At 37.0% G+C, this 14,790-nt stretch overlaps 1 protein-coding gene across 2 annotated transcripts in view; it reads right to left on the bottom strand.

Annotated features, from left to right (window-relative positions):
- Positions 1 to 647: 647 nt before the first annotated feature.
- The window catches only part of LOC113051739 (adenylate cyclase type 9-like), a 44,783-nt gene continuing 30,640 nt past the window's right edge, over positions 648 to 14,790 (bottom strand). The window contains exons 4-11 of one of the 2 annotated variants that reach the window (XM_026215775.1): positions 14,633 to 14,728; positions 11,470 to 11,708; positions 9,983 to 10,085; positions 9,557 to 9,765; positions 7,936 to 8,095; positions 6,062 to 6,204; positions 5,019 to 5,042; positions 648 to 4,894 (exon numbers count right to left, since the gene is read on the bottom strand). In XM_026215775.1, coding sequence (XP_026071560.1) covers positions 3,601 to 4,894; positions 5,019 to 5,042; positions 6,062 to 6,204; positions 7,936 to 8,095; positions 9,557 to 9,765; positions 9,983 to 10,085; positions 11,470 to 11,708; positions 14,633 to 14,728 — 2,268 coding nt within the window. In that variant the 3' untranslated portion in view covers positions 648 to 3,600. The remainder of the gene's footprint in view (positions 4,895 to 5,018; positions 5,043 to 6,061; positions 6,205 to 7,935; positions 8,096 to 9,556; positions 9,766 to 9,982; positions 10,086 to 11,469; positions 11,709 to 14,632; positions 14,729 to 14,790) is intronic. The other variant, XM_026215784.1, reaches the window with a different exon arrangement.

Below are 14,790 nucleotides of genomic sequence, written 5' to 3'. Positions count from 1 at the left end.
ATATCTCTAAATTAAATGAAAACATATTCACAGAGTTCTGTAATACGTTTTTTCAGCAGAAGGCTACTGCATTAACACTTAATATTTTAGCAGACAATGGCACATTCTTGTAACTTTTGTAAATACAGCTGTGTGTATACAAAAAGACATGCTTGATGAGAATAAAATGGTTTAGAATGGTTTATCCCCAAATCAGACTTGTGTGGGAGTGTGTGTGCAGGATACTGTTAATGTCAACTTCTAAGGTAGCCCAGATTCATTACAAATCAGCAGACAGAACGCAGACTTCAACACTGTATTATTGGCTTTCCCTTTTCATCCATTAGCTTTAATGTTACAGTATGGCACATGCACGGATATAAATAATACAAAAAAATATATATATATATGTCAACACACAGAGCAATACATATGAACAAACATAGGAGAAAAAAACAAACTTTATACGAATGAATACATATTGAGTTTATAAGTGAAGTTAGCTCCAAAGAAACATGAGAGAAACTCAGAATCAAACATTCTTGAATCCTCTTTGGCACGATGTCCCAGTGTGTGATATTTCTGTTAACACACACATTTGTGTGTGAAATTTTACATGCACATTTCCTACAACAAATTGCTTGGAATCGTCAATTGGGCCTCCTCAAATTATTGTAAATAATAAAAAAATGTGTCCGTTATCATACATTAGTTCAGCCCTTTCATTCACCCTAAATGTGTTTTTGAATGTCCTCAAAGTCTCAAACAGAAGTAATGGAATGGAAACTTCATAAGGAGCACATTTCCATAAAAACAAGTGATAAAAAACACAAATGTGGTTCGTCAAGCTAAGTTCTGAAGCTAAAGTGTAATGCTTATTTAGTTGGATCAAGTTTTATATTGCTCAACTACTCTGAAACCGAGCCCATAAGGGTTGTGTGCTCATCCCCCCTCTAGACAGCAAGGGCACTTTCATTATTTAGCAAAAGTTGTGCCCTATAAAATATATTATAAATACATGGATTGCTATGCTTGGTGTCACCAAAATCACATCAACTGAACAGTATCAAAATCAGCACTGAATAAAATGACATATTAGAATGGCACCTTAGAGTAAAATGACAATAAATCATCCTGTACATTTTCAAATGAAGAGCAGTTCACATTCAAAAGGAGTATACGGTGAAAATGGACACGTCAAGCTAATTGTTAAGAAAAGGCACAGTGCTAAAGATCACAAGACATTTATCATACACGAGCATTTAGTGTATGATAATGAACAGATAATCAGGATGATGTCATCTGACTGGCCAATGCATGAGTTAAAGGCACTAATATATACAATGCAAAACACTGACAAATCAATCACTCTTTATAACAGTTCCCTTTTAAATGTATTGGTTCTTGGCAGACTGCTAAATTCACAGCAGTGTCAAGAAAGGTTATATGATTTTCTCACATTAATATCACCACTGCATATGAAGCATGAGAAATCGTTGAGCACACAACCCTTTTAAACTAATATAGGTCACCCATCATAAAGCCAAGATAAGAGGAAAAGCATAGACAAAAGGTAAAAACATCTATTCTTAAATCATGAGACAGACATGAAATGTATGCAGTGTCAGTGCAGACTAAGTCACTCACAAAGCTCAATGTTAAAAAGATTGAAATCTACTTCCTTTTGCTAATATTCCATACAATAATTTACCCTTTACTATTGCACATCAAAAGACAAGCAGGCAGAGTCAAGGCTTTGGTCTAATCTACTCTAATATTCACATGAGTCTGTACATTTGACTGGCTATATGTTATCTAGATTATTGCCAGTTCTTGCAACCGTTATGCCACTATGGTGACTTAATTATTTATCTCTTTAGATTTAAGTACAGTCAAAGTTTATTTTTTCACATTTGAACTAACTGAATTAACTTTTATCGCACAAGATCTCAGTGCACGATAATTAAAATCAAAGCCCACATGAAACGGCACGCTAATACTCTTATATGACATAATTCTGAGTGAAACATTATATTGCATGAAAAAAAAATGTAGGATAGGGTTTAATTTGATCCATCAGTTATTGACGTAGATGATACAAGCATTTTTCATCAGAATTTGAAGATTTTTGACCAGAGTACCTTCAATTTTAAAGCGTTGTTTTCAAATCTATCAATATTTGCTATTATTGCTGTAATCAGTTTAATATTTAATTGCTGCACTACCTACAACAGAAGCCTAAAACAATGTTATTTAGCTAATGATTACCATTATTTTCCATGCCTGTGCAGCCTAGATGGCATCAACTGAAAAGAAAAGTCATTCCAGAGGCGGAGCAAGTTTAAATTTTGATAAAAGATTGCAAAGACAAACATTCTTGCTTTTTTCGACCATGTGCACGGATGAATCGTCCAGCAGAAGACAGTCATTAAGACTGCGTCTCACAAGCTAGTTTGACCAACTAGAAGCTGCCTTTTTGTAACTGACTTTTAAAAGTTATGACCAGTCTTGAAAAAAAATTATTTAGATGACTAACATTTTAAGACTAGGCAGTTTATGCAACCCGCCCCAGAATGAAACTAGGAATGATTTCTTTTTTTAGAAGAGCTCATGTTGATTTTATGTTGATTCGTAAGCAAACGAGTCTATATCTTAAAACCAATGCCCATTTTTGTATTTTATGCTAATTCATGAATGCATTTTTGTCCTTTTCATTTGCATTAACGCAGAGTTGCCACGTCGTCTTAGTACTCACTGTTCGATTTCATCAGAAATTCAGGTGTTGTTCAACCAATCAAGCCTTTAGCTGCAAAGTGCAGAGCAACAGGACAAATCACGGGAAAAGAGACAGAAAGGCCATAATCAGACAGGTAGGAATACATGCATCAATATTAAACACTGTAGAAATGCTTGAAATCGTTGATTGTAGATGATTTTAGCCCATAGCTTGCTCTACATTTCGCTAATACTTCTTCACAGGTACTTTAGGCCATACACCATTCAACGCGATGGTTTTATCTTAGGTCTTTTTAAAACAGCAATCATCGGAATATAGAGTTTTGCTTTGTAAAATTGTGTTGAATACTGATTGATGAATGTCCAACAGAGAGATCTCAAATATCTACCAATATTCCAAAATAAATCAAAGCACTTTCTAACGTCAAATTTACATGCTTAACCCTTCTGATCTTCAGCTAAAGATTTGATTGAGAAACCTTTATTAAAAATGCCATCATCCTAAAGGCACTTCATTAAAAGAAAACCACTCACGAAAGGCAGACAGTAGTAAGAGCTAGAGGGAAATAATATTCAAAAATAAACTACTTAAGGATGTGACTTCAGATGTAATGCATCTCCTCAGAATTTCTCATCCCATGTAGAAATGGTTTCTATGGCTCCTCTGAGCTTTTACAGTCCAGCACCGCCACCATCCAGATGTGAAAGTATCTCCTGGTTCAACTAGCGCTATAAACACTTCAAGGTGGTGTGTTTAAACTTTCCACATACACGGATGCAAATTTACGCTAACATACATCCCTAAACATCCCTACAAACCCAATGGAGAGCCTGTGATTTTAAAGGGTAAATACAACAGCGACAACAATGTCGGCTTGTTTCAAGTCAAAGTTTTGTCATTTCGCCCATATACGCTATTTCTCCCTCCATTTTTGCAACAGCTTCTGTGTTTTCTCCTCGGACAGGAGGAGAGGTCAAAGTCGGGTCCGGTGGTTTACCGAGAACCGCTGGACTTGATCTCAAGCTGGTTTCCGGTATGCAAGTCAGGCCTAGGGCAGACACAGATCGTTGAGTCTTGGACGTGCCATTGCTTCCAAGCTTCTGGGGTAAGTCTCTCCCAGTGAATCCCTGTCCGGTAAGCCCTGAGCTCACAGAGAATGACGCGGCTACTTTACTAGCGTTGGCCGCTGGGACCATATTGGCGATCTCATCGGTGGGCGAGCGTCCAATGCTGCCGTCCACCTGCGCTCGGATTTCCGGAGAGACCGAGAGCTGGTATTGAGGGACAGGTCCACTGTCTGAGCTCTTTGGGTAGAGGTAGGTCTTCATTTGACCCTTGCCCTTCACGTTGACAGTACCGCGGTAGTCGAACTCGTAGTCCATTCCACTGAGCACGCAGTAGCTCTCCTCGCTAACCTGAACGCGACACTCCACGCCAGTCGTGTCCATCCGGCTGGCGATGTTCACCGTGTCGCCCCAGATGTCGTAGAGTAGCTTTGTGGTGCCAATGACTCCAGCGGTAAGAGGTCCATTGTTGAACCCAATTCGCAACTTGAACTTAAAGCCAAGCATGTTTTTATTAAAATCATCCACCACGCGCATCATTTCCAAGCAGAATTCGAAAAGCGCTCGCAGGTGAGCATGTGGATGGGCTTGATCGCTACACTGTTGCGTATTGAGCCCCGACGCCGCCATGTAGGTGGCGCCGATCGTCTTGATCTTCTCGATATTGGAAAAGTCGGATTTGCGCAAGAGTTCGTCGAAGTCCCCGATGAGTTCGTTCAGGACGCGGTAGCACTCCTTCCCGCCTTCGTAGCTCTCCTCGTAGAACTCGCTGAAGTTGACGATGCTGGCGAAGATGACGCCCACGTTGTCGTGGTTCTTCGAGTAGCTCTGGGTCACCTTCAGCTGCTCGGCCACGTGGATGGGGATGATGTTGCGCAGGAGCCAGTCGGCCTGGTCCCGCATGTTTTGGATCTTGATGCGGTGCTGGTCCGCTTCCACATTGCCGTGGTAATGTAGACGGTAGCTCACCTCGAACTCGCGGTTGAGGAACCAAACGAGGAGGAGCAACAGGAAAAAGGAAACCAGAGATTCTGGGCCGAGCAGGTCCTGCAGTCGGGTTGAATCCTCAGCAGTGGACTGGACCTCAATAAAGCTGCTGTTGAAGTCACTGGATCTGGTGGATACAAATAAAGACAACTGCTGAAACCAAAACATAAACTCTAGGATGAGACTTTTCCCAGCATTAAATCAATCCAAAAAATGTGAAAATGAAATAGTATTCATAGTCCTTAACTTACCTCAAAAATAAATGTTCCCAAGTGCTAAAAGGACAACGACATTGCTTTGGATTAGTTTTAGCATAACATAATTAATCATGAAAGCCCAATAAAAGCATCATAATTCATTAACTTGCATAAATAAATATTGTCATTGAACAAAGATGCGTTTAATTGACAGTAAATAAATTTATGATGTTATTAAAAATGTCTATTTTAAATAAATGTTGTTCTTGCAAACTTTCGATTCAGTTAATTTTGAAAAATGTGTATATTTGAATTATTTCTGAAGCATCATGTGACACTAAAGAATGGAGTAGTCACAGGAATAAATTACATTGTATTCAAATAGTAAAAAGTCATTTTAAATTGTAATAATATTTCACAATAGTAGTATTTTTTACTGTGTTTTTGATTCATTAAATGCAGCCTTAAAAAGCAGAAGAGACTTCTTTCAAAAAAATCTTACTGACCCCAAACTTTTGAAATGTAGTACACATGATGAAAAAAAAAATATTCTTAACAAGTCTCAAGTATCTTTTTCAACTTGTTTTCCAGGTAAAATATTTAAAAATGCCTTTTGTACAAGCATATTTTCTTTTGTACAAGCAAAAGAAAAACTGCAGTAAGTCAAAAAAACAAATTCTCATATCAAAGACATTCTCTAAAAACTATTCTTATTCAGTGTTGTTTCAAGTAAATAGATTTCTAAATATTTTATCATGAACAACAAGACAAAGACACTTTTTTGCAGTATGTAAAATGTGTAATATGTGGGTCACACGCTTTAGTTTTGGGGCTAACTTACTATTAACTACTACTTTCCCCTAAATAAACTCCTAAACTACTGCTTATTAATAGTCAGTAAGGTTGTTAAGTTTAGGTATGGGGTGAAGTAAGGGATCTAAATAATGATCATGTAGAGTAAGCCATTAATATGTGCTTTATAACTACTAAACAGCCGATGTGCTAGTAATATACATGCTAATAAGTAACCAGTTAATAGTGAGAATTAGTCCCTAAACTAAAGTGTTATCATATGTGCAGTGTGTGATAGTTTGGACCTGCAAGGGGGGCTCCAGAGCACACTGAGAAAAGTGATTCCCGCTAGCGTCGCCAGGCTTGAACGCATCCAGAAACTGAGCTGGCAGAAATTGCTGTACTGGATGATGGCAATTATGACAGCACAGCAGGTGAACATGGTGAACTGGGGAAAGAATTAGACATGAATTAAACATGCTCATGCTCGCAGCAGAGTACGTGCAGGATTACGGTTTACAGAATGATGTTCTTCCCTGACTCAGAGCAGCATCACATTGATTCAATTACTGCATCTTTGCTGTCTAGAGGTCTCCAGACACATCTATAAAATGTTATATAATAGATGTACTGTACCATACATACTTAGTGAATACTTAGCCAAGCATGCTCATTTATTCTGTTAGCATGACGCTATGTGATTCCTTTACTGCATATGGTTTTTGTGTTTTACCAATATTCACAGCTCTTTTAGAATACTTTTGAGGAAAACCTACAACTTGTATTAAACTCACATATGATCCTAATTTCTGGAGGTAATTATGCTTTAAACAAAATATTATATTATAATACCATTATACAGTACTGTTTAAAAGTATGTGGCTGGTAAGATTCAGATCAAAAATACAATCAAAAATTGTAATATTTCGAAAAACGGTTACAATTTACAACTATTTTTTTCTATTGTAATATATATTGCAAATATAATTAATTCCTGTGTTGCAAAGCTGTATTTTCAGCATCATTACTACAGTCTTCAGTGTCACATGATCCTTCAGAAATCACTCTGATAGTTGTGCCGCTTCATGTCTTTTGGAAACCGTGATACTTTTTTTCACATGTGTTTTCTGTCACATTTGATCAATTTAATACATCCTTGCTAAATAAAGGTATTAATTTCTTTAAGAAAATAATAATAATCTTACCGACCTCAAACATTTGAACATCAAGCATACATTTTATTTTGATTCGGTTGTATAGTGAGAATAAATTGCATTCTTACAAACCCGTGACTGCAATTTTTATAGTATTTATTAATATTTTAAATAATTTCTATATTCTATTCCTAAAGATGGACAGAAAATGGGTGCAGGAAAATGCTGCAATCTGACAAGGACTGGGTTACTGTAGAACAAAATGTCCTAATCAAAATTCCAGTAAGAATGATTAAAAAAAGAAAAAGAAAAAAAGTCTATTATGAATGTGTGCACTGCAATGGTATCAGAGTACCATAGTATTACCATCACTTTACTGCTACAGCACTGTTTGAAGAGGGAAAAGATGAAAATGCTAAACGAATGTACTTTATATTAATAAGAAACTATTTGACATACAGTACAGACCAAAAGTTTGGACACAGCTTCTCATTCAAAGAGTTTTCTTTATTTTCATGACTATGAAAATTGTAGATTCACACAGAAGGCATCAAGGGCTATTTGATCAAGAAGGAGAGTGATGATGACCTGTCCTCCACAGTCACCGGACCTGAACCCAATCCAGATGGTTTAGGGGTGAGCTGGACCACAGACAGAAGGCAAAAGGGCCAACAAGTGCTAAGCATCTCTCGGGGAACTTCTTCAAGACTGTTGGAAGACCATTTCAGGTGACTACCTCTTGAAGCTCATCAAGAGAATGCCAAGAGTGTGCAAAGCAGTAATCAAAGCAAAAGAAGAACCTACAATATGACATATTTTCACTTGTTTCACACTTTTTGTTATGTATATAACTCCATATATAATTCCACATGTGTTAATTCATAGTTTTGATGCCTTCAGTGTGAATCTACAATTTTCATAGTCATGAAAATAAAGAAAACTCTTTGAATGAGAAGGTGTGTCCAAACTTTTGGTCTGTACTGTACATGCAAACCTTGTTGTGTCATACATGCACATGTGTTTACCTGTATGGAGTCATGCATATCGCAGGTGATATGAGAAAACACAGCCACGGCAGGTAAAGACACCAGCACTGCTCCGATCATGTGACGGGGAACCCAGCCGGAAATGGCCCAGAGGAGGGTCCTGGTGCAGTCCAGAACACGGTCCAGGTAAAAGGCTCTTCTGTAGAGTGGACAATCAGATAGACAGATTTCATCAGGACTCTAGCAACAGCTACATGCGCTCTGTGTATTGTGCATTATGCTGCCCTGGTACTGTTTCTGGACTAAAGTAGCAGTCTATTGTGAACAACAAAATGGAAATACATGATGATAGAACTTTCATTTTGGGGTGAATTGTCTTTTTAAAGTGTCTGAATGCAAATCAAACACATTTAAATGTTTAATTTTATCTACAAAGGATGCTGAAGCGTTTGAACATGAAACAAACATCTGTATCAGCCTGGAACAGATCCAGACGCCCGCTGGTTCAAACTGAGGCTAAACGTGTCATTCCTCTTCATTATTTAACCATGTGCATTATTCTTTTAGATTTTCAGCTCAGTCCCCTTCTGTTACAGCAGTGATATTTGCTGAATGTGTTCAGCTTGAGAGGCTCTGAATACTCGGAGCATGACAGAGGCATTTCTGACCAGCTTTAAAAAGATCACGCAATTTGATCTGATGAATATTTACATCAAGTAAAACTTCTGGCCTCATTCACACAGACAGGTTTAAATAAGACATTGTTCATCCAAAAAAGAAATTTCTAGCATAATTTATTCACCATCATTTAATTCTAAACATAAAATTTTCAAAAAAAAAATAACAACATGCAACGTTGCATCATATTTGATTATTCATCAGGCGTGTTAAGAGTTAACTAAAACTAAAACCATAAAAATGGTTACAAGAAATAAAATAAATGTTAACTGAAATAAAAGAAAAAAAATAAATAAAAAAAAAAATTATTTCCAAGGCAATATTTCACATTTGTGTTTAGTTTAAAATGAAGTACTAAAACAATTAATTCTATATTAATCAATAAATAAAAATGTATAAAAAATAGACAATAATTAAATCTACTAAATAAACATCAATAAAAAACTATACATTCATCCAAAAATGAAATAATTTATTCACCCTTAAGTAATTCTAAAACTCTAAAATTAATTTTGCTCAAACCTAGAACGCCATGTTGCATATTTGCATATTTTGATTATATGCTGGGGTTACTATAATGTACTAAAACCATTTAGAAAACCATGTTTGATACTTAAAATAAAATAAATATTAAACGAAAAAAAATAAAATATAAAAAAAGTTATTAATCTTATTTTATTTCATTGAGTTGCCAAATAAATATTTAGAATTTTTTTGTTTAGTTTAACTTAAAGTATTAAAACAGTTAACAATAAATTAAATAAACATATATAAAATAATAATTTAATAAGACAAAAATACGAGATAAAATTAATAAAACTTAAATTATAAACTAAAATTATAACTACACCTTTTGTGAAGAAAAAAAAGTTAGGACATTCAGATTTTTTTTTTTTTTTTTTTTTATTGCATGAAAAAAAAAAAAAAGCGCATGTTTTAAACGACATTAGGGTGAGTAAAGGATGGTGATCTTCACACTCACCGTATTGCCAGCACTAGAGCCAAACATTCCAGCACAGCTGCGACTGCGGCCACTATAAGAGCAGGTGTGGGCAGGGGCTTCTGGGTAACCAGCGGTCGCAGGAAGCAGGCCACAGAGAGAGCCAGCAGAACACAGCAGCACAGGAGCATGTCTAAGAACGAGCTGAACGTTGGACTGGCAAACGTCTGGACAGGAGTCTGTGTCTTGACCTGACAATAATCAGAAAGAAAAAACTAAATAATCCCAGTATAATACTGTATGTCCTGCTAAGCATGTGTGCATTTAAAAAAGGCAGACCACCAGAGGGCAGTACAGACAGAGCAACAAACTCTGTCCTGATGCTGTTTTGAGTTAAAACCAGTTCTAAACATTGTGAAACTGGGATATCAGATGAAAAGCAACATATGCATGGAAGTAACGTCTTACTTCATCCTGGTAGCTGGTCCTGTAAGCCGACTCCAGGGATTTGTCTATGAAAGTGTGGCTCAACTTGTTGATGGGTGGTTTGAAGAAGTAATCTTTCATCAGACTGCAAGGTTGAGGCACAGAAAACAGCATTAGATTGGGGAAGGAAATCACTGCATCCACTGTTCAATTGGATGCAGAACATCTGCACTGGAAAGAAAAAGGTTGGTTATAAATCAGTTATATCAGTGCATATAGCTATATATAAACTGTACAGTGCCTTTAATGGGTGAATCACACAAAAACATATCCAGGTCACACTAAATCAACTGAATATATTTCACAAAGAAAATTTTGCTTAAAGGATTTCACCCAAAACAGAAAATGTACTCACTCTCAGTCCGTCCAAGTTGTAGATGAGTTTGTTTCTTAATCATATTTGGAGAAATGTAGCATTGCATCACTTGCTCTGCAATGGATCCTCTGCAGTAAATGGGTGCCGTCAGAATGAGAGTCCAAACAGCTGATAAAAACATCACAATAATCCACACCACTCTAGTCCATCAATTAACTTTGTCTTGTAAAGTGAAAAGCTGCATGTTTTTAAGAAACAAATCCATCATTAAGACATTTTAACTTCAAACAGACGCTTTCAACTAAAATATGAGTCCTCTATTCATAATATACTCCTTTTTCAATGGAAAAGTAGTCTTGTCTAAATGAGGAGAGAAATATGCATAGATTGAATGTGAGAGCAATCCAAAACAGTTCTAGACAGATATGTTGGTGGATTTTAATGTGAGAGGACAAAAGGAGATGGACTTCTCCACCGCAGGAAGTGTTAACACAGATTATGGACTCGTATTTTGGAACAGAAGCGACACTTTACAGTATCTTAAAAAGTTTTAAGTCAAAATGTCTTAATGGAATTCACAAGAGAATAATTGATGGACTGGAGTGCTGTGGATTATTGTGATGTTTTTATCAGCTGTTTGGACTCTCATTCTGACGGCACCCATTCACTGCAGAGTGATGTAATGCTCACTTTCTCCAAATCTGTTCTGATGAAGAAACAATCTCATCTACCTCTTGGATGGCCTGAGCGTGAGAAAATCCATGCAATTTTTTTTTTCTGGGTGAACTATATGTGTGTGTACATATAAATATTTTAGTTTTAAAATATGACAGTTTTTCATTTTGTGTCCTTTGGAGATTTGTAGGGTTAATTTAAACCTAGTTAAACTGGACTATGAATCAATATTTTGTGCTAAAATCCTATACACGCAACTATTTATTACAGTGATATCTTTTATAGAGGAAGACAAGAGAAATGGACCGTCGAGGAGTGCAGGACACACACAGTACATCACAGCACACTACATCAGAGTGCATGAAGTGTCCCTGTGGGAACAGCATGACCTCCGCTGGCGGCCGTTAAACAATAACGCTCCATCTTCTCTGACATGTTTGTCCCAGCGGGCCCCATACTCACTGCTGCCGTTTCCTACCTGTCCTCCTTTATCACGTCCACGAAGTGAGCGTCGCTCCTCTCACGGAAGTTTTTGGAGCGCAGTGGGATGAGGGCGGAGTGGGGCATGGTTCCCATGCTGCTGATGCCTCCTGCGGGCCACTTCTTCTCCTTCTCCTGCAGCATCTCACACAGAGACGTCTGGCTGTGGGTCAGCGGCTGCTCCAGATGAGGGCTTAACAGGCCATTAAGGGTGTTGGGACCCCTGCCAGGCGGCCTCTGAAGAAGATTCAGATGGAAGATACAAACAATGAGACAACTGCAGCACAATGTTGTTAATAAAAGGGCATTTCATTATATAACACACTCTCAAATAAGACCTCTCCAGTGGGAACATTTGTGACCATTGACCACAAAACCAGTTTTTGACAAATCAATGTAATCACACTAAAATATGCCACCATGTCACACTTCGAAAAAAGTTATAATTATATATATATATATAGAGAGAGAGAGAGAGCGAGAGAGCGAGAGAGAGTGTTTTACTTCAAGAAAATACGTTTTTATTGTGATATTATTTCAATGACAATTAAGTATATTTCTCCCCACATTCTCATTACTATAATGAATATGGATGTTTAATTTTATTGACTGAATTTTTTTTTCTGAATCTTCCATTATTCTCAATGGTAATTCTATATCATAAGAAAAGGCACTATATTAAATTATGGTTTAAACTACTGTTCAAAAGTTTGTGATCAGTGAGCCCTTTGAAGAAATTTACACTTTTATTCAGCAAAGATTAATTAAATTGATCAAAAGCAACATTAAATAATTGTGAAAAGTTACAAATGATTTCTTTTTCAAATAAATGCTGTTCTATTGAAAGTTATATTCATCAAAGAACACACACACCAAAAAAGAAGAAACACATTTCTTAATAATAATAATAATAATAAGTAAATCAGAATATTAGAATGATTTCTGGATCATGTGACAGTGAAGACTGGAGTAATGATGCTGAAAATACAGCTTTGATCACAGGAATAAATTAAATTTGAATATGTAGCCTATTCAGATAGAAAACAGTTATTTCATATAGTAGTAATATTTCACAATATTACTGTTTCATTTTATATGTATATTTTTTACAGGGCAAATAAATAAAATGAATAAAACACAAAAATCTGGACTGCACACCTCAAAGACACCTTCATATACTGTGTAGAGTATGCACATATTTTTATATGCAAAATGACCAAGATGACCTGACATTTGCTGAAATGTGCAGCACACAACCACAGCACGATGCCTGCAATACTTCATTACACAGTGACTTATGACTTCCAATGTGACGAATGTACCGGAAAAAAATGTCAACTGATATTTTTCATTTCACATTTGTTTGTATAGCACTTTTCGTTTTAAAGCAGATTTACAGAAAACGCAAGTTTTAAATGTTACAACCAAGCAGTAAAAAAAAAAGTGTTTCTATTTTCTTGATGCATTATTTATTTATAAATGTGCTTTTAGCGCATTTATTTGGACATCTGTTTTAATAGAGGTTTTAATCCTTTGCCTGCACTGCCGCTTTTCAGAGCACCCTTCACAATGCACGCTTCCTAATTCTTCCTAGTTCGGAGTTGGAGTATGAATCATTTGAACCAGTTTGGGAGTTCGGAGCGGCTTCGCGGATCATTTGAATCAGTTTGAGAAATCAGAGCGGGTTCGCGAATCATTTGAGTCAGTTCGGGAGTTCGTAGCGGGTTCGCGAATCATTTGAGTCAGTTTGGGGATCGCGAATCATTTGAACCAGTTTGGGAGTTCGGAGCGGAATAGCGAATCATTTGAGTCAATTCGGGAGTTCGGAGCGGTTTCGCGAATCATTTGAGTCAGTTTGGTGATCACGAATCATTTGAATCAGTTCGGGAGTTCGTAGCGGGTTCGCGAATCATTTGAGTCAGTTTGGGAGTTCAAAGCGGATTCGCGAATCATTTGAGTCAGTTTGTGGAACGCGAATCATTTGAATCATTTCGGGAGTTTGTAGCGGGATTCGCGAATCATTTGAGTCAGTTTGGGGAACGCAAATTATTTGAATCATTTCGGGAGTTCGTAGCGGGATCGCGAATCATTTGAGTCAGTTCGGGAGTTCAAAGCGGATTCGCGAATCATTTGAGTCAGTTTAGGGAACGCAAATCATTTGAATCATTTCGGGAGTTCGTAGCGGATTCGCGAATCATTTGAGTCAGTTCGGGAGTTCAAAGCGGGTTCGCGAATCATTTGAGTCAGTTTGGGGATCGCAAATTATTTTAATCAGTTCGGGAGTTCATAGCGGGATCGCGAATCATTTGAGTCAGTTTGAGGATCGCGAATCATTTGAGTCAGTTTGAGGATCGCGAATCATTTGAGTCAGTTTGGGAGTTCGGAGCGTGATTCATTAGAGTCAGTTCGGGAATTCGGAGCTGGTTCTCGAATCATTTGAGTCAGTTTGGAAGTTTGAATGCAGTAATTCAGTAGCTCTTTCTAAGGGGTATTTTTTCTAAATCCTTTTGCACATTTTATTTATGTTCAGTAGTAGTTCTTTCTAGCTCAAGCAATTCCACAAACTAATAAAAGGATTTATTAGTAAGGTCGCCTGTTGACTGCTGTATATAAAACTCCTTCAATATAGTTGTTGTTACCTCAGGGGATGAGTAGAGTCATCAAAAATAACAAAACAGATTTTTTTTTTTTTTTTTTGGCTATAATAGACTACCGGCACCTCTTCTGGGCCACTTAAAGCACTGAGCACATTTGTATTGTTTTTCTATATCTGAGATGGTGACTGGCCAACACTTGCTAAATGAAACATGTACAATCTATAATATAATGAGATCATGTAGCAAATATGTCTATTGTTTGAAACATTCATGGGTTCTTAAAGCATAGCTTCACAAAATACTAAACAGTATGCTATTACGTCTTAAAACTGTTTTTGAATATTATAACCTACAGGTGGCGCTATGTGTTAAAAATATCTGACACTTTCTAATCTACACAGCAGGAAATTTTAATTAAATAATACCTTTCATATGGAAAAAAAAAGAGCTGTTACATTATTTATTGAAACTCCCTTGCACCAAACAAATCTGTTTAGATGGACATATAATACTGGAACGTTCTGGATGTTCTCATTCTACAGAGATCAGGTGTAAGACACACACCTTGCTGTTGGTGGTTTTGTGATCAGGATCTGAGCAGCTGTTGCTGTGAAGCGCCCCGTCCTCAGAAGCTAACGCACCACAAGAGGGGCAGGCCGACTGACGGAAGAGAAACAGGAAAACACCAAATGAAATTACGTGCAGCAGAGAGAACAGAGCCA

This window comes from Carassius auratus, chromosome 3 (genome assembly GCF_003368295.1).
Source record: "Carassius auratus strain Wakin chromosome 3, ASM336829v1, whole genome shotgun sequence".
Taxonomy (NCBI): domain Eukaryota; kingdom Metazoa; phylum Chordata; class Actinopteri; order Cypriniformes; family Cyprinidae; genus Carassius; species Carassius auratus.
Note: the sequence above shows the minus strand (reverse complement) of the source record. Positions and strands in the feature narration are given on the sequence as shown.